The 25,268-nt window shown below is 37.3% G+C and overlaps 1 protein-coding gene across 1 annotated transcript; it reads left to right on the top strand.

Moving 5' to 3' along the window:
• Positions 1-647: 647 nt before the first annotated feature.
• On the top strand, positions 648-21,295 carry LOC108674222 (heat shock protein 75 kDa, mitochondrial). Its single transcript, XM_018162152.2, has 15 exons — positions 648-1,172; positions 11,403-11,626; positions 12,046-12,219; positions 12,517-12,683; positions 13,055-13,164; positions 14,215-14,312; positions 15,022-15,160; positions 15,735-15,851; positions 16,497-16,682; positions 18,440-18,642; positions 19,276-19,417; positions 19,708-19,880; positions 20,200-20,255; positions 20,445-20,517; positions 20,981-21,295. The coding sequence occupies exons 1-15, from the start codon at positions 989-991 to the stop codon at positions 21,080-21,082; spliced, it is 2,148 nt and encodes a 715-aa protein (XP_018017641.1). The 5' UTR covers positions 648-988; the 3' UTR covers positions 21,083-21,295.
• The last annotated feature ends 3,973 nt before the right edge of the window (positions 21,296-25,268 follow it).

Here is a 25,268-nt window from a genome sequence, read left to right as displayed (position 1 = left end):
AACTCGTTCAAGACTTGCGAACCCCAACAGAATGAATGAATCTGCGTCAGTTGTGGTTTGCTTACTTTTTCGTTCATTGCCCCCTTGCGAGAAATATTTTCCACGACATATCTGCTAACTAATGCATTTAAATTCTAATCTAAATATTACTTGCCGGTCAACTTGGATGGTCGAAGTACTAGAAGATATATCTTCAAACCACTGCCTAATACGACCGTCTTATTGGGATTGTGATGCGTGTCAACTACCGGTCATATTTTTAGACAAGTCATCAGCGCAACGTGCATTCATTTATCAATAAACTCGATAGAAAGTTCTCGTCTCCCTAGCCAACTAGTAGTAATTTTCACTTGAAAAGTATTCTCGTGAATATCCGAAGCGACTGAAGAATAGGCGTGAATAACAAATGAAAATCTAGGCTTCAATGGCATTCCAACCCCGTCTTTATATTCACTCATCTGCAGGACTAGACAGCCTCTGCCCGCTCATTAGTCATTACACATCACTTCTTACTCTCGTACTCTGCGAATGTCACTTTTCTCCATCCCATGCTTCTTCACCCATATCCTTCCACTCTTCTAATTGCTTATTATTTTCAAATCTTATTCACCCTGCTCAATTCCAGCTATGCCCCGCCCCGTATAGCGATCACGTAACGTAAAAATTCATAGACTAGCGCTATGCTTTGGTAACATGTTTTAAATTTCATTCAGATCCGTTCAGAAAGTAAAATATGAGATGGTGGACTTGCGCAAAATTTTGTTTGTACGTTTCAATATAAAACGCAACAACGTCAATTACTCAATCATGGCTACCACTACTTCCGGTGTTCGTGCTTTAGGTCGGCTTTCCGGGCATTTGATGCGTGTGTTCCAGAATCCGGAGCCCGGACTTTCAATTCGTATGCCGGCAGTCGCAATTGCTGCGCTCATTTTGTCTCGGCACTTCGTTCGTCTGTTGACGTTAGTCTGTTCACTGTTTATTCATTATGATTTCCTCGGGGAAAAGTTGTTCGCATTTAAGAAGATATTCATCCTGTTTCCGTGTTTGTGGTTTAGTTCGTCCTATTTCAAATGTTAATAATGCTACATCATTTCGAAGTCTAGTTTCTGCACCGCCTTCACAGAGACAGACTAAACTAGCAAAAATAAATAAAATTGTAGTTACACCACGTAAGTCCTACTGTCATAGTATAGTTAGTTACTACTGGTAAGGCTATCGCTAACAAACGTATGTCTCAATAATGTCTGTATAGTTAAAAATTATGTTTGATCACTTTGACGTTAGGCTGATTATTGCAGATAGGCCTAAGTAGGACGTAGGCTAAGGCCCATAACTTTTTAATTGCAAAAGCAAGCAATTTTTTTGATCTGTGACGTAAGTCTGTATCTGGATCATGGATGTCACTTTCAGAATTCAGACTATTTGTTGCATTGCAATGATTGCATATAAATGATATAATGATATCACTGCATAGTGGCAAAGCAGAGAGTTTTTTAGACTCTCCCTCAAGTTCATTTTTGAGTCCTATAAGTAGACTAGTAAAGTATCCTGGATACTAGCATCCATAGTGACAAAGCAGAGAGTTTTTTAGACTCTCCCTCAAGTTCATTTTTGAGTCCTATAAGTAGACCAGTAAAGTATCCTGGATACCAGCATTATCATACTTGAGAAATTGGTTTAAATCTTGAGTAAATTAGGAAATTAAAAATGAACTGATTCTAAAAAAGCTCTGGTTTGCCACTATATCAGAGTGATTTTTTTAGTGACAATAGTGTAAGTAACATTGTAATAAAAAACAAAATTAATTAAAATATTTATATTACTAGGGTCCAGGGATTTTCATCTCAGTTTAAGTTAAAACAGAAAATGGACTAAGATCTTCAGTCTAATCTTGTATTTCATTTGCCAATTTCTATTCCAATTCCACATTTGAGCAAAATATTTTATACTTACCTATTTAAAGCCAATCAAAAGAACAAAATATGGTAAAAAAAATCAATTAAATTGTATTCCTGTAAGGCTGTAACAATGGCCGGTATTGGCAGCCATTTTGGTTGGTAAATGTAAGAAGGTAGGGTAAACGCGGTATATTCCGACATCGTAGGTAATTCCGTCACCTCCCCAGCTTTTCCTTTATATTAAGCTTTGTTTTAGTTCCATGCGTTCATTGATGGTTGAAAACTTGAAATGGTGATGTCATACATTTGCGTGTCAAAATACTGCAAAAACACTAGGTCTTGGCCATCTAGTGGGAAAATATTGAGATCCAAAGAGAGACAATGCATGCCATGTGGTGAGATAATCAAAAAATGTGTCAAATTTGACAGTTGACATGGCTCTACCAAATAGTGAATAACTGTTTTTATAGGAAGAATATTATGGTTTGAGACTTTTAAATACGTCTGTGAATATATTAGGAATCCTTTAAGTTCAACATTTTGTGACGTTTCATCGTTGCTGATGCGTAGTGAAGTGTTTTGAGAGTCATGTGAAGGCAACAGAACTTACGTAACGCATACGTTTTTTTTTATAGTTTTTCATTTCTCGATGCGTCCTTAATGTGTCGGAATATACCGCGTTTACCCTATCTACTGTCAATAACTTCTTAGTTTCTTACCATGAAACTTTCTGTAAATGACTTTGGGCTCATTTTAAAGGTTCTTTACAAGGGCTATTGTATCTGTATGGCAGTCCCACCTATGCAGAAGCCAGAAAGTGGATGAATATTGCAAATTTGCAAGATCTTTGGTAACATATTGGCAGCAAAATTTATGTCTTCTGAAGATCTTGCTAACACATTTGGATTAAAATTATTGCATATGAGAAATAACTTGAAATTACTGGAAATCTGAAGGATCACAAGCGTACACAGTAAGGTTTCTGGTATGCCAGAAGGATCAGGATGCAGTGAAGCTTGTCCAGAAATCAGTTAGTACGTTCTGTGTAAGTATTTCGGTGCATGGATAGTAAAGGATATACTATTAAAGTTGCTTGCAGCACTTTCTTATTAAACATTACCTGGCGATGGATCTTGAAAATGGCTGGTGACGCTTTTGGCTGAAAAACATATCTTGGCAACCCTGCTTGCACCCTCTACACTGGGGCACCCTGCTATTGCAAGGCATGGAATATATCTACCATCAAACGAGATAATAAGGGATGGGTAGGATAATAAAGGACAGTCCTCCAACATTTTGTAGAAAGTTGTAGCAGCTAAACTAATTAAAATATTGCAAAAGTTAAAAAAGTGGCATAAAGTTCAACATTTTCATGTTCCTATGCATCATAATGCACGTTGAGAAATCATATATTTATTACCTCTAAAAAATCCCTGAAAAAAAGTGTGAAAAGTGAGATTTTGTCAAAAGTACCTCTGCTAAGGTCTGTAGCAGAAAAAATATTTGTCATATTGAAAAATTTTACTTACATAAAAGTTGCATACTGGTGTTGGCTTAATAATATGATTGACAGAATTTGCATATCTAATTCCAAGAAAAAATGGTGGCCATTTCTGCAATTCTGCAAAATAGGGTAATAAGGGACACCCCCCTGGGGTAATAAGGAACACCCATAAAATTGCATTTGAAGTAGAACCTTAGTTAGCAAAGGCTCCAGTTACTGAAAAAATCAATTAAAAACAAAGAATTTCAATTACATTTACCTCACTCTGTGAAAAAATTTCACTCAACAAAAAATTACTGCATCAGTCATCACAAAATAGCACATAGAATGTCATTGATAGAATTGAGCACTAGGCAACAAAAAATGAAAAGTAATTAACCTAAACTATGATTTATTTCTTCAAGAAATATGATGGTTGTCACTAAAATATTCCTTCCTGTTTCAGGTATGTTTTTTACTATCTTTTTGTTAGAGTGAAAGCACTTGACTTGATTAAAATTGTGTGAAATTACAAGCCATCTTGTAAGCTTACAGATGCAGAAGAAATGCTACATGGCTGCTGATATGAAGCTTGCAGTGAACAAGGTCATTGTCAATGCTCAATGGCATGTCCAAGGATACAGTAATATCACATTAATAATATGGTAATGTATGGATAAATATTAAAATCACTTGTTTGCTTAAATCGCAAGTTAACTAGGAATTTAAAGGCAAAAACAATATTACAAAAATTCACCATATCTTTATAAGAGAAAACGTTTTGGAGTCCAGCTCCATCATCAGTTCCCAAAATTCAGTTCAGAAGAAGTTCAGATCTAGAAACACAAATACAATCAATGAATATATATCACTTGTTTGCTTAAATCGCAAATTAACTAAGAATTTAAAAGCAAAGAAAAGTCCACAAAAATTCATATCTTTATAGAAAACGTTTCGGAGACCAGCTCCATCGTCAGTTCGTATAATCTAGAATCACAAATCAGAAGTCACAAATTAATACATTGAAAGCACAGAACAAAATTAAAAACCTAAATTTACAAGTAATAGATGAAGCAAAAAAAAACTATCTATTAACAATTTCAAGGGGATAGGAGCTAGCAGCTGAATTCAAACTGGGCCTAAGTTTAAAGATGTACATACGTCACGTAATCTTTATTCCAGGGTCTCTGAGCATAAGGGCAGGAGTTGTAGAACCGGACAGTTGCTATCGCGCCCACCTCATTCGGCTGTGCGCGCTCACGCCGAGCAGTGTGATGTCCCCGTTTCTGACAGTGACTTTAGGGTGTTAGCTTCTACCTCCGGGACTTCCGATTTGCGCATTTTAGAATCGCTGTACATCTTTAAACTTAGGCCCAGTTTGAATTCAGCTGCTAGCTCCTATCCCCTTGAAATTGTTAATAGATAGTTTTTTTTTGCTTCATCTATTACTTGTAAATTTAGGTTTTTAATTTTGTTCTGTGCTTTCAATGTATTAATTTGTGACTTCTGATTTGTGATTCTAGATTATACGAACTGACGATGGAGCTGGTCTCCGAAACGTTTTCTATAAAGATATGAATTTTTGTGGACTTTTCTTTGCTTTTAAATTCTTAGTAAATACAATCAATTAGTAGAGTAAAAGGCACTGTGAGTGTAGGTATGGATAAAGTAATATTATATCAATAAAGAAAGAAACAAGTAAAAATCACAGAAACTGTCATTTATTCTACATTTACATCATCTACAAAGGAAGGAGGACTTCAGAGTACTGTTAGTAATAGACAAGTACACTTTGCAGGCTTCAGACATTTAAAATCAATTTTTATTTAGAGTGTCCCTTATTACCCCATTTCCAGATTAATTCAGGAGCCTTTTATATTGCATCTAGCACCTTACAAATAGCATATGGAATGGAATTTTTTTGGAAATGCCATACGAGCCCTTGCAAGACCTTTAAGGGGACCATTGTCTTGGTCCAAAACCAACAATTTTGGCTTTTCTGGTTTTTAGTCTCATCTTAAAGCTGACATTCTGACCTATCCAACAGTACCAAAACCATCTCTGTACATTGATTAATGTGTTCATGGCAGATTCTGAAGGGTGGGGGGTGGTGGAGCCCTTTAACAAAACCCTATGAGAAAAATTCTGTCCGGGTTCTATAAATGTGCAGTCTGTGGCCTCGAAGCTCAGTCAGCGACAAGCTGCCATGCTGGAAGGTGTGCATGCAGTCGTTCTCTGCATCGCTGAGTGACTTCAGAGTGAAATAACGCTTACCTTTGGTATCCAAGCTACGTTACATGCCTTTACATAGCGCGCATGCCGCCAGTCGCTGGTTTATAGGCTCTCCTGAAAAGTTGCAATTTTCATCTTAGAAATCTATCTCCTCCTATGATTTTCAAGCTACCGCAATGAGAGATGTACCGTTTGATTTATAAATTAAAGCTTTACAAAATGATGTTTGCACTTTTTTATTTTGATATTGTTTGGATTATATTCTGCAAAAAGGGGAGGGGGTGGAGGGGGGAAATTGAAAAGATGACAATAAATCCCCCTTTCCCCCACCCACAAAAACCAAAATTTTGAAAAATGAGAAAGGTCATTTTTTAGATATGGTCTTTACAAATTGAATGATACGTGTCTCAATGTTGTAGCATGATATTTGTATGAGAAGATAGATTTTTATTTTAAAGTATCCCCTTTTCTTGTTTTCTATGAATTTCATGTCTTCTTTTATTTTTTGAAAAATTTACATGAACAAAAAGTTCTTAGATTTCTGTTTTACATATGTGTACCAAGTTTCAAAGTGATCCATCTGTAAATAAAAAAGTTTTTCTGTGACCGAGATGCTCCCCTTAAAATGAGCTCAAACTCATTTATGAAATGTTTCACGGTAAGAAGTTGTTAACAAAAAATGCTCAAAACCATCCCTTATTACCCCGTTTGACGGTACTTGGCAAGCCGCAACTGGATTTTTTGAGCTGTGGTTTTATGGGTTTGCCAGCCGTGATTCCATTTCTTCAAGCCGTGAATTCCATATTTCGGCCATGAAAAGCCATTTAAAAGCCACAAACTTATTTCCAAAGTCCTGTGCCCATGATGCCCAAAATCTCTAATTTTATTCTAAAAACAGTCATCAAACAGCAACACTAACATTTGTCTTCACTTAAGTGGCAGCTCCACAACTGAACACATGATATTGCAATCTGACCGTTCTGATGCTACCGCAACTATGCGATCTTCAAGGAAAGATTTTGGATGTTGAAATGACATGTTTACACATTGTGAAGTGCAAACCATGATTTTTGCAATCAAAGAGAAATACATGACATTAGAGCTGCAAGATTTTATACCTACTGAAATTATGATATTAGAGCCGTGATATTTCAGGAAAAATAGGACTTTTCCAGTCCTAGTATGGCATCTCTGAAATAATTCTATATGCTTTTCGCGAGGTGCCAGATGCAAAAGAAAAGCGTCCCAAATTACTCATGGGAACTGGGCAATTCAGGACACTTGGAAAACTTGATTTTAAAACATTTGAAGCATGCAGAGTGTAATCCAATACTAACAGTACTCTGAAGTCAGAAGTCCTCCTTTTCCTTTGTAGATGATGTAGATGTAGTATAACATGTATGTTATTCTACTTGTCTGTTATTCTACATGTTTATGTTATTCTTCTTTATGTCTGTTTTTCCTTTATTGATTTGATATTATCATATCATATCCACACATTACCGTATTATTGATCAATGTGATATTACCATATCCATGGACATGCCATTGAGCATTGACAAGAACCTTGTCCACTGCAAACATCATATCTGCAGGCTGCAGCCATACATCATTTCTTCTGCATTTGAAACCTTACAGTACAGGACTGGGCTTGTAATTTTGCACTGTTTTGATTGGGCCAAGTGAATTCACTATTCACACAAAAAATAAATATTGTAAATAACATACCTGAAACAGAAAGGAATATGTTAGTGACAACCATCATATTTTTTGGAGAAATAAATCAAAGTTTAGGTTGATTACTTTTCATTCTGTTGCCCTGTGCACAATGCTACCGTAAACTGGGGTAACTTTGACCACTTTTTTTCAATATGATGCCATTTTTTTACTAGATAAGTTAAACTTAAATTGAACCATGCAAAATACAGGTCTATACTCTAGCTTCACTCACCATAAATTGCTGGCTTCTGCCTCTCATAGTTTTGAAGTAATTAAAAAAAAATTGCTGGTCTTTTTTACCCCAGCTCTGGGGGTATCTTTGACCGGGTGGTAAAATCATTTTTATTTTTTGGTAAAATAACTCCAAATAACTCCATGCATTGTAGTAGAACTCTTCTAGTTACATATGCAAAAGAAAAATTTTAAGAAAGTGTCGATAGTTTGCAAATGGGGGGCGCCACCCCCAAATGGGCAAAATGTGACCATCTAATGGCAGCTGTGACGGGGTAACATTAACCGGTTTGGAAATTAAGTTAAAATTACCATATACAAGACTCTGTAGAGTCTGAAACATGAAGAAAATAACATTAATAGGTGTATCAAACATAAAATATGTTATATAGGTACCGGTACCTATGGTAATTTTAACTTTATTTTCAAGCCGGTCAATGTTACCCCATCACGGCTGCCATTAGGTGGTCAAAGTTACCCCATCACGGCTGCCATTAGGTGGTCAAAGTTACCCCATTGGGGGGCGGCACCCCCCATTTGCAAAGTATGACACTTTCCTCAAATTTGTCTTTTGCATATGTAACTAGAAGAGTTCTACTACAATGCATCAAAACCTGGAGTTATTTTACCAAAAAATTAAAAAATTGGAGGGGGTACTCCAACAGGCTTTAAATAATAACTCTTTTTCATGGGTCACATTTTTAATTTTTTAACCTATTAGATATGCAAACTTTTTAAATCTTTCTATTGTGTTACGTAGCCTCAGTATTAGGCCTTTAATGCCCATTGACAAAATTTTTCTATGTCAAATAGTTTTTGAGTTTTGGGGGTTTTTGTTAAAAAACCAAAAGTGGTCAAAGTTACCCCGGGAGTCAAAGTTACCCCAGTTTACGGTACCTATGATGTTCTATGCACAATTTTATGATGACTGATGATGCATTAATTTTTCATCAAGTAAATTTTTTTGGCTGAGTATATAGAATTAATTAATTTTGATTACAGCACAATGTAATCAAAATTTTTTTTGTTAATTGATTTTTTTGTTGACTGGAGCCTATGCTAACCAAGGTTCTACTGTAAATGCTTTTTTGGAAGTGTCCTGTATTTCCCCGGGGCGGTGTCCCATAATACCCTATAGTGCAAAAATGGCCGCCAATTTGTTTTGGATTGAGGTATGAAAATTTAATTAATAAAATTTTAAAGCTTGTCTGCACCTTTTTTCAAGTGAAATGTTTTAATACAGCAAATACTTTTTTACTGCAGACCTTAACAGAAGTAAATTTTTGAAATATCACTTTTCAACATTTTATCAGGGATTTTTTAGAGCTAGTAAATGTACGATTTCTCAAATTCCTTTATGCTACATAGATAGGAAAAATGTTAAAGTTTATGCCACTATTTTTGTTTTGCAATATTTCAATTAGTTTTGCTGCTACAACATTTTTATATTTTATTTATTTCATTTTTTATCATTTATTTATAATTTATTTATCAAACTAGAATTTGTTCTGTTCAATTCTCTTTTTTGGTTAATTCATATCATTCATATTTATCAGTTGCACCCATTTCCCCCACCCACCTGCAGTCAAAGTCTCAAACTAATTTTAGTTAGAATAAAATAGCCTACAACTGCTTTCTAATGGTGCTAAAATCATTAGAATTGGCTTATAGGAAACCTAGATATGATAATTTTTCCAGAAAAAGTGCCAAAAATTTGTCCATTTTTAAGACATAATTTAAAGAAGGAAAAAATTTGTAGCTTCTTCACTTTTATTTATATTTCACTTACATTTAAATGCTATTTTTATACATTTTTTCTCTTTTCAGCCATATAATTTTCATTAAGATCAGAGGGGAAAGTTTTTCGTGCATGTACCTGATGTAAGTAATTGCATTTTGTAATCAACATTTTGTGTGAAACTTGTCAAATCAATGATGGTCCATAGAATGTACCGTCAACCGGGGCTACTCGGGACGGTTTTGAGCGTTTTTTGTTAATAACTTCTTACGATGAAACATTTCATAAACAAGTTTAGGCTCATTTTATAGCTCTTTGCGAGGGCTATCGAATGGCATCTTCAAAAAAATTCCATATGCTATTCGTAAGGTGCCAGAAGCAAAAAAAGAGTGTCCCGAGTTACATAGATAGGAAAAATGTTGACATTTACGCCACTATATTTAGTTTTGCAATATTCCAATTAGTTTCGCTACTATAACAGTTTTACGCCGTGTCGGAGGTGCGTCCCGAGTTGCCCCGCCAGTCCCGAGTTGCCCCGGTTGACGGTATATCTACCCTCTGAGCTACAACTAGAGTTCATCTCTCATTCCCATCCCCCTAGTTTGGAGGCTTGGAACTGTGATATTCCCACTAGCCTAGGTGAATTATATGCCTCCTATTAGTCCTTCATGCATTCAAAAATGCACAATCAAGCCAAAAGATTTCAAATTCATTGAAAATATGTCACTTAGGAGCAAAGTGCCGGAACAGAGACTTTTTAGACTCTTCCTCGAGTTCATTTTTGAGTCTTATAAGTAGACCACTAAAGTATCATGGATACCAGCATTGTCATACTTTATTAGTTTAAATCCTGAGTAGATGAGTAGATTAATAAATGATTCTTGAAAATCTGTGGTTTGGAGCTGCAAAATTTTAGTAATAAGTACTACTGTCAATGCCAATAACTTTGCCACTGAGTTTCTAGCAGTACTAAATTTGCCAGTGTGCAGTAGAAACAATCTATTTTTTAAAGAAACTAACTTGAACCACAATACATTTTATTAGTGCTATAAAAACAGTTTTTAGGTAATATTTGGCAAATAAACCCTAAAAATTATAGTTCTGACCAGTATTATTTGGTTTTTGTGACAAGGAGTGAGCCTGGCAAGATATGTGCATTTTGTGCTGTGTGGCCACAAAAGAAACGATTCAAAATCTCCTATCCATTCAAAGTCTCTAATGTAATATGAGCTAAAAGCTGAATTCAAACTTCCTATTTGTAAATTTGGTTTTTAATTTTTGATCTGTGACTTTCAATTGTACGGTTGATTTCATAAGCAACTTGTGATTTTATAAGCATCTTAGAATCTTCAAACTGACGATGGAGCTAGACTCTGAAACATTTTCTGTATAGATATGATGAACTTTTGTAGAATTTTCTTTGCTTTTAAATTTCTAGGTTATTTGCAAGTTGAGAAATCAAGTCACACATAGAAGTTGTTAAACAAGTGACTATATAGAAGTTTAAGAAATTTTACTTCTTATGAGAACAAGCATCAAGTAGGTATCACTTATGGATACCACTCCATCAAGCTATTCAATAAAATTTTCAAGCATCTCAAAGGGTGATGAAAGAATGACAACATGTTATATGAAGAGAATGACAGTCTTTCTTGTGTTGGATTAGGGCAGCTTAAATTGTAGTAGCAACCCATGTCTCAGTGATGTTGGAAAATTTTGCCTTAAATAAATATCTTAGCAACCAATTTTATAAATTTTAGATGTCAGCTGCTATTAAAATATTGTCGAACAATTGTCTCACAGTGTCTCTCTCTCTTCACAATTTCTCTTTTTTGTGGCATTTTTTTAAGACTATAAGCTCATCAAATGCATCCTCAATTTAAAAAAAATTTCAAATCAAACAAATTTATATATAATTGTGTTTTAAACCATGATTCAGCTGAAAAATCAAATTATTAGGAGCATCATACAGTTGACCGTCTGAGACCAAATTTCTGCAAATTTATGGGATTTACTTGCCACTTTGTGTCTTATTGTGTGCAAGTAAAATCTCATCTATACTTTCAATATAACATGGCTAATGTGTTGATATTTGTAGGTTTTGCAGCATGTGTGAGGCAGCAGCAATATTGTTACAGCACAGCTCAGGAAGAAGCCTCAGAACCCTCTTCTTCAAACTCGCCCTCATCATTGTCTGGAGAGCTGCATCAGTTCCAGGCTGAGACACGAATGCTGCTTGACATTGTGGCTAAATCCCTGTATTCGGATAAAGAAGTTTTTGTCCGAGAACTTGTCTCTAATGCCTCTGATGCCATAGAAAAGGCAAGTTCTTGTGGCCCTTCTATAAATTATTACATTCGGTTTCTCAATCTCTAAAATGGCTTGGAGAGCTAAATTTTCTAAGAGTTAAAAAACATAAAATTTTTATCCTGACATCTCAACAAAATGCTTACTATATTTTCCATTATTTCATGGATTCCAGCAAAAGATCTGTCTATTATATATATGTATAGGTATACTAGAGTAAGTATGTATGCGTTTGTTGTTGTGACATGGTAATTCATGTTGTGTTGTAACTTGGAGCTTGAATTTTCATTCACATTGACAATATCATAAGACATTGCTGCAGACAGAATTGGGATTGGATTGAAAAGTTAAAAATATGTCGAGTTAATCCTCAAGTCTTCTTTCAAGTCTCCTACTGTAATTCAGGTAAGAAAGTAATACTTCATGCTATGCAGGCAAGGTACGAGTCGGTGCAAGGGAAAGGAGCGGTCCTAGGAGAGAAAGACCTGCGCATCAGCATCAGCACTGATAAATATAACAAAACCCTGACGATCCAAGACTCTGGTATTGGCATGACCAAGGAGGAACTTATATCTAATCTGGGCACCATTGCCCGCTCTGGATCCAAGGTTTGACAATTGTGATGCAGTTGCCTTCAGGCCATCCTTATTCCACTAATTAGAACTAATCAATACAAACTTACGCACTTAAATTAAAAACAATAAATTATTTTCCTGATAATATCATGCCATAAGATTATTCAAAGCTTGAACTAATTCTATTGTAGTGTTTCTAAACAAATCTATGAAGCATTTTTAATAGTGAAATAAGTGAAATCTGGTAATTTTATGTTTGTAACTAAATTTCTTGTTAACTAGCTCAATAGGTAGCACAATATTTAATCTAAAGTAATTCTAATTTTCCAGGCATTCGTGGAGCAGATGAAAGGCGGGGCATCGTCAGAAGATCCGAGCAGCATCATTGGTCAGTTTGGTGTTGGGTTCTACTCTGCGTTCATGGTGGCAGAGCGAGTAGACGTGCTCACCAGGACCCGAGGCCACGATGCTGTGGGATACAAGTGGTCCAGCGATGGGTATGGTTTCTTTGAGGGACTCGTAGTTCAAAGTGATTCTACTTGGCAAATATCTTTAATCCAATTTTCAAAAAGTCTGATAACATGAAATCATTAGAAATTGAATAATTTATATTAAATTATAATTGTATGAGCATCCTGGAAATGATACAATGTATAATTTTTGCTTTTCAACAGCCTGAAATGTTGATGTTGTTGATCAGGTTATAGTCAAGTCAAATTTGAAACCACTTTCTCGTTTCTACTTCATCGGCGACATGAAAACAGCAATTATTTACCTTGGATTGCTTTTGGTGCAAGTTTGACCTCTTAATTCACCGATTAAAAGTTTATTCAAAGTTACGTGTGTCCATGTCTCCCCCGTGCTGCAGGTGCGGGTCGTACACTGTGGAGGAATGTCCCGAGGCCGAGCCTGGCACGCAGGTCATCTGCCACCTCAAAGTGCAGGACCGCGAGTTTAGTGACGAGGACACAATCAAGAGTGAGTTGATGGTGTTGTGGCTGTGAGATGTTATACAATCAAGAGTGAGTTGATGGTGTTGTGGCTGTGAGATGTTACACAATCAAGAGTGAGTTGATGGTGTTGTGGCTGTGAGATGTTACACAATCAAGAGTGAGTTGATGGTGTTGTGGCTGTGAGATGTTACACAGTCAAGAGTAAATTTATGCACTCAAGAGCCTGACATTTGATATGCAAAATTTTAAGGGGTCATAACAATTTTTATTACATATTTCTTTAGAAAATAAGATAATCTATCAACGATTTAAAACAGTTGCTGCACGCCACAGGCCATGTCCCTGCAGCACACCGATGAACGGAAAACTTAGCCGATATGCTAATTAGCAGCTCATTGATTAATTAAAATACAATGCTAGATATTATTAGCTTGAAGTATAAGAGGTGCCTTGCAGATATCTGGTGGCATGAATTTCCTACATTACCTTCTAGTGGTACTCTATCAAAATAATTTCGCGAAACCCTGCCCTAGATGGTCAAGACAGACAAGTTTAATATTTTCATTTGAGTTGTTTTGTAGTTCAGCTTTATTGCTGTTCGAGTTCTAAGCTGTCATTTAGTCAGTATGTGACCTCACTCTATAAGCAATGTAACTTGCAAGGTAACACATTAAAAATTTTAAAATATTTGTGAATTTCTTCGTATGATTTCTTTTAAAAAAATTCTGATCACAAATATCCAGTGATGCATGGACTCAAATGCGGGAGTTCTTAGCTAGGCCCTGCAGATCGCATCAGGTCCGTAGCCGCAGTTCGCAAGCGTGTTGCGCTATTGGTAATCTCTAGTATATATATATGCTTTATTTAACGAAATTGGCGATAGTAAATATCGAACAGAACTATGATGTGGCTCGTCATTGTTTTTACGATCCATCTTTCCGGAAACTAAGTTGGTTCACTGGTCAGTCGTAAATAATGATTGATGATCCCTGATCTAAAATAGGCACATGCTTTTCCTCAAGAATATCTCGTCTTTATCACTTCACTTTCATAACCATTGTTAAATCATTTTCAGGAGTCTTGAAAAAGTACAGCAGCTTTGTTGGAGCTCCGATTGAAGTTAACGGTGAACAGGTCAACACAATTAAGCCTTTGTGGCTTCTCGATCCCAAGGTAAATAAGATATTCATGTGTAATTTTAGATTTACCGATTATGCCCCTGTTATTTTTAGTGCATTTACTCATTTATGGAAAAAAAGGCGCAATTGTGCTCGTCATGTCCGTCTGTCTGTCTGTGGCTTCACGTCCGAGTATCCATGATACTCGGCAACGAGAAAATGCGCGCTGTCACTCACTGCAGCGGGTACTGATATATTTTTAGTGCATTTTCTCATTTATGGAAAAAATGCGCTATTGCGCTCACCATGTCCGTCTGTCTGTCCGTCCGTCCATCCGTGACCTCAAGTTTTCGTCGACGAGAAAATGCGCTCTCTGTCACTCACTGCAGCGAGTACTGAGTTATATTTTTTTCAGCAATACCTGCTCCCAAGTCATATATCTGCTCACAAGCTATTACAAACAATTTCTGCTTATTGAGAGGCTGAATAGGTTCTTAATATTTAAATATTGGTCTAGCTTTGCATTGAAATTTGCTGATTGATTTTTTAACATAGACTGTTAGATGTTATTAGTACTAAGAAGCCATTGTATTCGAAATATTTGATCTGTATTTTATCCACTCATAGTACCTCCAAAATATTTATCCAAAATAAATTTCTGAAGTACTAATTCTTGCTATTGTTAGAATTTAATGCTTTATTCTATATATGTATATATAAAATGTAAATAATTACCATATTATCCTGATGACTTTACTACACAGGAAGTGAAGGAGGAAGACCACAACGAGTTCTACCGGTTTGTCGGCCAGTCCTACGATAACCCTCGGTTCATCCTGCACTACAGGACCGACGCTCCCATCAACCTGCGATGTGTCCTGTACTTCCCTGAGGGCAAACCTGGTCAGAATTTCTTCAAAGTTTCATTCATTTGATTTAATTTAAACATATTGGAGACCAAATTAGGTTCTTAATTGTCAAGTTATTTATTTAAGCCGTTTTTGATTAATTATCAATCAAATCAGATTGAAAGTTTGATTTAATTATTTTAGCTTGTTACAAATTTTTTAAATTGTATCATTTCTGCGCCCTATTCAGGTTCTTGTTATATAGGATGTTACCAACTTACTCCTTACAAGACCTGGAATTTTCAACCGTGTTGGCTGTTTCCCAATAGAAATACTTTAGTCTATTTTTATTTATTGGCGGTACATATCGTCAATATCGTCAACATAAGTGTTGTGTTTCCCTATGGAGACAAGTTATTTTAATATTTTATTTTGATCTCTTTTGTTGTTCAGTTGTATTGCTGTTCGAGTTCAAAGTTGTCATGTGTCAGTATGTGACCTCACTCTATAAGCAATGTAACTTTCAAGTAACACAGTGAAAATGTTGAATTTTTTTGTGCGGATCGAATAGCAGGTCGCTATTCTATGTCTTATTCTATTGATTGATTATTGTGAACAAATATGTTTAGGTTTGTTCGAGTTGACGCGCGACAGCGTGGAGGGCGGCGTGGCGCTCTACTGCAGACGCGTCCTCATCAAAAACAAAGCCGAGAGCGTCATGCCCAAGTGGCTTAGGTTTGTTAAAGGTGAGATGCTGCTGTATGCTGCTACACTTCTGCCGTATCTTCAGCTACTGTAAACTGTTACACTTCTGCCGTATCTTCAGCCGCTGAAAGCTGCTACACTTCTGCCGTATCTTCTTTCCCCTGCTCCCGTATTGATACTTGCTCCACTTTTCTATCCATCCTTATCCTCTCTCTGGCCCTAACGTATTTCTTCTATCAATTGTCCTCAATTAATCTTCTTTTGTGTTGGTCTTTAATCTTCATGAAATTTTCAAAAGCTATTCTACTGTGTACAATGAAAGTGTTCAAGTACGTAAGCTTATTCGTCAGAAAACAATGCATCGCAATTCATTTGAATACGAACACGATTGCCGGCTAGAAGTACCTGCACTAAATTCATTGGACTTTCTCTGGCAGGAGATTAAAATGTTCTGACGCTTTATAATTCTAAGTCTTCCTTCTCGGCTAAGCTGACCAAATGTGTGAGACTGATGTTGACACTTATTATTTAGAAAGGTATGGATTACAGTGATGATTTAAAATATCAATTAAGTTTTTAAAACACTTATTATTCATAAAACATATAAGTACGTATAAATACATGAAGTTTCTCGCTAATATTTAGTATAAAATGAAACTTGGTGACTCAGTGCTTGCACCTGTCAGGTGTGGTGGACAGCGAAGACATTCCTCTGAACCTGAGCCGGGAGATGCTGCAGGACTCCGCCGTGATCAGGAAGGTGCGCACTGTGCTCCAGAATCGCTGCGTGCGCTTCCTGCAAGACAAGCTCAGGAAAGATCCCAAGTCTTACATCGACTTCTTCAACGACTATGGCATATTTCTTAAGGAAGGTGCGCCCTGCCATTATTTTCAACACAGTCGTTATGTCCGTCAAACACCAATATTTTATTATCATCGGATAAATTTATCATGTATCATGCATATTGACATGCATCATATTAGAGGTGCATATCAATATGTTGATATTGATAAGCTAATATTGGATGTCATATTAGGTCGCTTCAGAAGAACTTTAGAACTCCCATAGTGAATTTTGAAATGACTATTCGTAGGATATTTCAGTTATTTATTCCCAGTTTTTATAATAAATTATATGGTTTCTTATTGAATGTGTATACAGTCAGTGAAATGAGTGATACCTTGTCCAAATAGTGATGCACCTTTTAACCTTATGTTCGTCACCATGACCGTGTTTTGCGTGACAAAAGTTTGTATCAGTGCTACTTTCTCTCTTTGCTTGTGCTGTGGGTAAGAAAGTGTCGTTATTTTTTACAACATAACCCATTCTTTTTCTTTAGTGTACTGCGCATCTAGGTGTTTGCTCCCGGGTTTGTATGAAACTTTTGTTGTGGCTTCCAAGAAACATTTCTTGAGCATTCTGATAGTGTGTGTGATTAAAATCGATCTTTTCGAACTTCAACATTGACTTAAAGTCAGTGGTGGGCACAGTTCCGCTAATCCGCTAACCGCTAATTAGCGAAGCTAACTTTTTCCTTATCGGATTAGCTGTTCAGCTAACTTTGAAAACCTTTAGCGGACCAATTAGCTTCCGCTAAATTTAGTTCCGCTAACTGGAAGTCCGCTAAAAATGTTTAAAAATCTCTGATTTAATGTTAAGTATCGTAAGCCATGTGCCACGCCCACACCTATACTGCAGTCCTCTGCATGGTAGACGCAATGCTGGCAGGCACCACGAAAAGGTTTGGGTCCCTCCTAGAAGACAAGGAGTGCCAGCTGGCAGCAGCCTTCCACCCTAAACTGTTTCGCCTGTTCTGGCTGGAAAAGCATAATCACAGCCATCTCAGCAGGGTACAGAAGGCCATGGAGACCGCCGTGGAGACAGCCCTGAGGGAGACCGTTGAGGAGGGCAGCAGCACCACCAGCAATGACGAGGATGGGGAAGATGACTTCTTCAGCAGCATTACTCAGCCCATGGAGTGCAGGAGGAGCCACGGGTCACTTAAGTCCAAGGCACAGAATTTGGTGAAGACCAGGCTGGAAAGCAGCTCGAAGGAGGAATTGACTGACGTTGCCTTCTTGGGCGAGCAGGTGTTGATGAACCTTTTCGTTAAGTACAACACAGTCATCCCATCCAGTGCTGCAGCTGAGCGCCTCTTTTCCATAGGCATGGACATCTTGAGTGCCAAGAGAGCCACCCTGTCAGATGCCAACTTTGAGAAGCTGATGTTCATGAAGGGCAACAATCATCACCTCGAGGAGATGAAGGCGAAGAGCAAGCCAGAGTAAAAGGAGTGTGTAACCCTGGTGTAACCTTAATATTTATGGTGTAACCTTAATATATTAAAAGTTAGCGGTTAGCGGCAAATTCCGCTACATTTTTTGGTGATTTATCGGTTTAGCGTTATCGAAGCTAACTTTTAGGTTAGCTGTGCCCACCACTGCTTAAAGTATATAAGTTATTTTTGCTGCAGAGGAAAGTTAGACATGAGGTTTATGTGTACAGGAGTCATCTGCTCGTAGTGTAATGATTTTATAATACCAATGTGTACAGGAATCATTAGCTCGTCGAGTAATGAATTTATAATTCATTTATATTATTGTTATATTATAATACCAATGTGTACAGGAATCATCAGCTCGTCGGAGCAGATGGAGAAGGAAGAGATCGCACGTCTGCTGGTGTACGAGAGCAGCAGCAGGCCCAGCGGTGAACGCATCAGCCTCACTGAATACATCGCTAAGATGCCTGAGACTCAACAAGACGTTTATTATCTGGCTGCACCGAGCCGAGAACTGGCTGAGCAGAGTCCTTACTTCGAGGCACTTAAAGTGAGTGCAGTTAAGACACTTCAAAACTTATGCTTCAGCAATTAATTCAGCAATTAAGAGATGAGGATGACGATTTCACTATGAGCTCAAAACTTTTGAGTGCTAATTATTTAGAAATGTGTTGAATGTAAATCTTTTCAAGTTTTGATCGGTAATAGTATTACAATGCTCCTATGAGTTTTTATGGCGGACTTTCGATTTCAATGTAGAGTTTTTGTTGCAAAATGCTGAAAAAAATATGATGATATTGTTGAGTGTCATTGACGAGTTGTAAAGATTTGAATTTGTTCCTAAACGAGGTTCCTGGTTTGTAAGTGTTTTTAAAACATTTGGTGTATCTTATTATTCAAAATATGCTTGAGGTGAGAGGGTTGTTACTGTGAGTTATTTGTTGATGATGTTTTGAGGAGAATGATTGTATTTCAGAGCTATGCATATTGTTGTATTAGAATAAAGTTGTTGTTGTTGTTGTATTAGAATATACGTGTAGGTGAATCTAAATACGGACTACGGTGAGTGTGAGTCTGGTTACTGCTGGTTAGCATTTTGGAAAATTGCTCATGCTTACACAGTTACACTTTATTTAGTTTACTTCACGCGCTGCACGTGTGACCGTATTTGATGTTTCTCCAGAAACGCGGCGTTGACGTGTTGTTCTGCTATGAAAGCTACGACGAGGTCGTCCTCATGCAACTTCGTCAGGTCAACGGCAAGAATATCGTCAGTGCAGAGAAAGATATGCGACGAGACAAGGACGAAGCCAAATATGACGATGGTGAGTCTCATTTGCATCAAGGCTGGTATTAAATTAATCCGAAATGGGATAATGAAACATAAAATTGATAGATTGTCCCAATTATCATAAAATAGTATTGGTAGAATACTTTGAGAGAAATTAATACATAGTTTTTTAAATGAAAATGAATGATTTCCTGGTGTTATTTTTCAAATCAATTAGGTAAGTTCGTGTGCAGTATGTACATTTATTCACAGAAGATCATCACATGTTGATGCTGACCTTTAAGTAATCAAATATGAATCGATAACGTTCATGCGTTTGCCCAGAGAAAGGCTTAGGTAAGCTGGAGACAAGCGGCCTTATGGATTACCTGAAGGAGACGCTGGCGGGGAAATGCTACGGGGTGAAGACGACCTCCCGCCTCGTGGCTCATCCATGCGTCGTCACGGTCGAGGAGATGGCCTCAGCACGCCACTTCGTCCGCACCCAGTTCTCTCAGGTCTTTAACCTTCTATGCATGACACATTACCCGTCATTAATGCTATTCCAAGTTACTATCAGTGAACTATGGTCAAGTGACGTAGAAAAGATCGACTGTTCCGAGTTACTATCAGTGAACTATGTTCAAGTGACGTAGGAAAGATCGACTGTTCCGAGTTACTATCAGTAAACTGTGTTCAAGTGACGTAGGAAAGATCGACTGTTCCGAGTTACTATCAGTAAACTGTGTTCAATTGACGTATAGAATAGATCGACTGTTTCATATTACGAGTGTACTAAAAGATTTGTTTTTTAAAAAATATTTCCGTTTCACTCAGATCCCTGAACACACTCGCTTCAGCCTGCTGCAGCCCACTCTGGAAATTAACCCCAGGTTTGTTACAACTTTGTTTAATGTGGGCCCCGAGTTTTGTTGATCACCTATTTTATACGAATGCGAACGTTGCTGCCAATAATCAAAATATTTCTTATACGAAATTATACTGTTTTTACTTTTTTGTGAACAAAATCTGCTATGTTTTAGTACTTTTCTGTGAATGTAAGTCATATTTCCCTGTTCCAGCCATCCAGTGATTGTAAAGTTGAACAAACTACGCACCAGCAACCCAGACCTGGCTGCCCTAGTCGCCAAGCAGGTAAGTTTGAAACAAATTTTAGTTGAATCTCGAGGTCTAATAAACTAACTTGCAAGATAGTTATTGTGTTAATTTTAAAATTTGATATTCCTCTATCTACTGGATATTTTATTTTCTGTTGTTTGAATACAGTTTTTACATTTCCCGAATTCATAGCGTATTCATTTCATGAATTTGTTTCCGCGTATCACTTCCGCGTCAACCTTAGTGATTCTCTCTTAATTTGCGTCTTGAGTCTGAAGACGCAAACTGAGGTCAGATGGACCTTATTCTTGTTTGCATAGTCGCTTAACAACGGCACCTCTTGATAAACAGCAATAGCATATGAGGAAACAATTATTATGTCATCACATTTTGAAATCTCATGTGCGTTCATTTAAAGTGATAAATTATATTTTGTTTTGATAGGACTGGTGCTCATAATTCTTGGTCGAGAATTGTACTATTGAACATTTGTGTGCAGCTGTTCAGCAACGCGCTAGTGATCGCTGGGCTGGTCGACGACCCTCGCACCGTCGTCACCAACATGAACGCTCTCCTCGAGAAGGCCCTCGACAAGCACTGAACTCTCCCTCATTCCCACCAAAATTAAAGCCAAGCTTATATAAAGTAATTCTTTTATGAGTATCCACTGACAACCTTGGTACTTTTAGTTTTTCTTGATCAATTCGCGATTCTGTTCTGTGATATCCGACTTATTCTCGGTAAAAAAGTTGCAGCTCTAGCTTTTTCTAATATTTATCCCTCTACCACCTGACATGAGTAACCGGAGCAATATTGCCACAAGCCTACTTCCCAAAAAGGATACGTTCTAGTGAGCGCAAAATGACTTGCACTGATGGTTGCCGCCACGTACAACTTTAAAATGTTCTCTGTTGCATACAAACGTCATCAGGTTGCTACACTCAATAGTTTACGTATACTTTAAGTTGAAAGTTATGTTCCCGGAGAGTGACATACGGCGACATTGGGTTAAGAGTGCGGATATTTGTTGAAATTATCATTTGTAATTGGATCTTTTCAAAGGTTCCATTCAGGTATAACGCCGCTCCCGATTCTTTCGATCTTTATTCTTGTGTTGAACTGTTAAATTTTCGTGTAATCGTTCTTGAGCATGTCGTTGGCAAAAGGAGAAGTAAATTCCAACAGATCTTGCTGCCATAAACAAATGAATGTATTAAGAGTTTCATTTACACATTGCAGGTAATATTTGGAAGAATTTCGTGCTTCTCATCGCAAAAGTATGTTCGTTCACATGTTATCGACTTGAATTGTCAACCAAAATTTGAGGGTTGATCCTTAATCAACTTTTTCATACTTTATTCGAATAACATGTGAATACCAGAATAAGTGATGTAGATTTCTGCGTTCATACGAGCACGCGGACGCCGATAAAGAAGTTTGTAGAAATATTCAGTCTTTTTTCAGACACTGAACTCGTGTAGATATGTCATGCTGACGTTGTGCAGAAGAAGCCCAACGCGAGTGATGCTTCGTGTCAGTTTTTTATGTGGCTTTCAGAAACAAAATCCAGGATAGTCTTGGAAAGTTTACTTTCGTTGAATTTAAACGTGGCTAGGAGAGTCGGTGATACGCTGAAGTACTTACTAGAATGATAATGATCGCACCACTGTCATTATTTTCTTCGAAGTTATTTCAGAAACAATTCTTGACGTCACGGTTAACTGAAAATAATTCACACATCTTAACCGGAACTGTGTGTCAATATGAATATGTAATAAAGGGTTTTTAATCCGCAACGAATTTTTCAGTCTATAAGCCGGCTGTCTAATTAGGTGCTGATCGAATAAGTGATTTCTTACACCTTGATTTATCTTCGTAATGAATCCTAGAAACTGGGCCAGACGACAGCAGAAGCATAATGAACGATAATTATTAACTGTACGCGATAGATGTTTCTCAACGGTTCAGTCCATTCCCTCCCAAAGAAGTGTACAACGGAATAAAACTGCGGCGCTGGTGGCAATGAGCGACGCTTGGGAAGGTCATGCGAGCAGTAGGGGCGTCCAGATCAATGGCTGCCGGCCGAGCCAAAAGCTCTCCCACACCTAACCTGCCTTCCTTCCTTCTCCTCCTCGCTCTCTCTCCCTCTCTTTCGCTGTGTTCTTCTGCATCACTTCTTCCCCCTGGCCACCTTAACCTCTACGTAGCTTGCGTGACGCTCACTAGCAATAGTTTTTTCTAGATAAGTACCATTTCGAGTCTTCCTATTGTTCAATGTCAAATTCACGCTCAATATGGATTGAGGAGTCGTTCTGAAATGCTGCCCCGCCAATTTTCGGAAAACGACAGGTAGGTCGTGGTGCGTAGCTCCATGTAACGACACAAGATTATCATTTTTACAAATGATGCAGAATTTCTTTAGGCATAAATATATTTTAACCAGTTTCTTAATTTATTTGTAAATAAACGCAGAAACTCGATGCAGGTTTTCAAAGTTTAGTTGTTTTAAAATTTGGTATAATCGATCCTAATTTCAAACCTGACTCATACTCTCATAGTACTAGAAGTCCATCCACATCGAAGTATTTGTTCAATGTTTAGTTCTAAACATATTTTATTTTCTGTTAACAAAATTGTGAAATGTAACGCCACTGCACGGTTTTCAAGCCGTAATTACTTATACCCCCCAAAGAAGGGACTTCGCCAATCGCCATCTCTAGTGGTTAAATATATACGCAATTCAACCCAAAATCTTCCGCGGTGTTCACCCAAACATGTGAACACGTTGAAAGTGTTCGTCCCTGATTCGCATCAGAATGCGTAGCAAACAGTAGTTGTGCGTTACCTTGGCTCTCTATACTAAACCCCAGTTCAACTTCTCTATTTTGTTTCAATTTGTAAATGAAAAGAAAATGATGCATTAAAACTTGCTATTAGATATACAGATGCACAGTAACAAGGTTCGAAATCTCAACACCAGAGAAACATCAATTACCGTAGTCTTCTTTCCTGGCCGTGAAGAGCAGAAGACTAGCGACTTGAAGGTGAATGCGGGAAAAATGTTGGCGGTTTCGGTAATTTGTAAAACAACCACATACCTAATCAAACACTTACTCACTTAGATTGCAAAATATGTGCATTTTCTATTAATTTTTACGGGAAAATAATTTTGGAATTCGTGGAGACTTTACGTCGTTTGTTCTAGTTTTAAACAACTGCTGCCGCAAGAAAGTTGAATTTACTTTTTGGTTACCGGCCATAACTTGATCGCATTTCAGAGTGAGATTTGAAATTGAAAGTGAGACGCACAAGCCACAAGTGCAGCCCAGTCGAGTTCTTGAAACACCCACCATCTTGCGGTCGTAATCATTAAGATGAAGCCATCCTATTACCATGTTTTCGATGACAAATATTTATAGGAAGACATAATTTGTAAAGTTTCATTTTGGTCAAGAGTTGACCAGTTTAATTTTTACCAATAATTACTTCAATCTTACTCGCCGCTCTCCATTGATACAAGTGCCACGTCTGACAGCAGCCACGATTTCTATGTACCTACTATATGAGTGTGAATTTGTAATGAAATCAAGTCGCAGAACACAGGTGCAGCCAAAATTCTCTTAGTCAATTCGTGTGCAAACTTGTAGCTTTATGCATTTCTAGTAGCTATACAGCAGCAAGCAAGGAAGATTTGTTACTCTCGTTGCGAAATAAATATTAACGCACGTTCTGCTTACGTCAGCCTTATATTTTTAGGGTCGCCTGCCGAAGACCACCACTGCCCTGGGTGCACAAAATTGGTGGTGCATGGCTGCGCTCCCATATTTTTACACGTTTTCCTTGTTTTATTTGGATGGCTAATTTTTCTATCCTTCGTCTTCATAATGAATGCCGTAGTGAAAACTTTAACTCATTATTCGTAAATTAGATTTGGTACGCTGAATTTGTCTCGCTATTCACAGTCTGTTATTCTTATTTAATACTGCAACTTTGCCATGACATCATTTCTGCTAACTTGACTGTTGTTTCCTGTATCTGCTGGCGACATTATTTCTTGGCTCAGACATATATTTGCGTGCATTCCTGGGGAGGTTTAAGTGCAGTATGTTTATGTGGACTTGCTACCACCGTTCTCCAACACAAACTATGTATTTTATAAGGTAAATTTCACATTAAGACTCTGAAACGGTTTAAATCCCTGTAAAAATTTCTAGTTGTCCATTACCAGAAACATATTTCCCACTATCATTAAATAGTGTGTTTTGAAATTTGGCGAGTTAATTGTCTTCTCGACTTACTGGCCGCATTTGTGTCATTTACAGTTGACAAAACATTAAATTCCTATAATCAATCTTAATACATACCAGGTATATGCTAAATTTGCTAAATTTCGTTAATCTTCTATTAGCCATTAATTTCCATGGATAAAACCTCTGGAATACCTAGTGGAAATTGGCGGCTATCGAAAAACGACATAGTTCCTTGGGTAAGGTAAAGATTAGCTAATAAAATCTGAAAAATTGCGCAAGTAATGTTTTACTATATGAGAAATTGTGAACTATTCGCACTTAAATCCACACAATTGAAAAGGCACCCAAACGTGTCCAGCCAAAAACGAGCATCAATCAAAACTTAATAGTCGTCGATCGTTCGTAAATTGCTAAATAACAGTAATAACCATACAATAATAGAAAGAAATTCATCCTGTTATGGTATATTTCTATGAAAAAAATTTGAACTATTGTGATCTTACCGCAACCCTAAACTTCATTTCCATCCTTAGGCAA

This window comes from Hyalella azteca, unplaced genomic scaffold (genome assembly GCF_000764305.2).
Source record: "Hyalella azteca isolate HAZT.00-mixed unplaced genomic scaffold, Hazt_2.0.2 contig2628, whole genome shotgun sequence".
Classification (NCBI taxonomy): domain Eukaryota; kingdom Metazoa; phylum Arthropoda; class Malacostraca; order Amphipoda; family Hyalellidae; genus Hyalella; species Hyalella azteca.
This window is presented reverse-complemented; position numbering and strand designations above follow the sequence as displayed.

Bases quoted from the DNA above. Each gene is read 5' to 3' on its own strand.
- LOC108674222 (XM_018162152.2), top strand. From the start codon at position 989: ATGATTTCCTCGGGGAAAAGTTGTTCGCATTTAAGAAGATATTCATCC. The intron at 12,684-13,054 runs GTATGGTTTCTT...CCCGTGCTGCAG, and splicing joins TACAAGTGGTCCAGCGATGG to GTGCGGGTCGTACACTGTGG. The intron at 19,418-19,707 runs GTGAGTCTCATT...GCGTTTGCCCAG, and splicing joins CGAAGCCAAATATGACGATG to AGAAAGGCTTAGGTAAGCTG.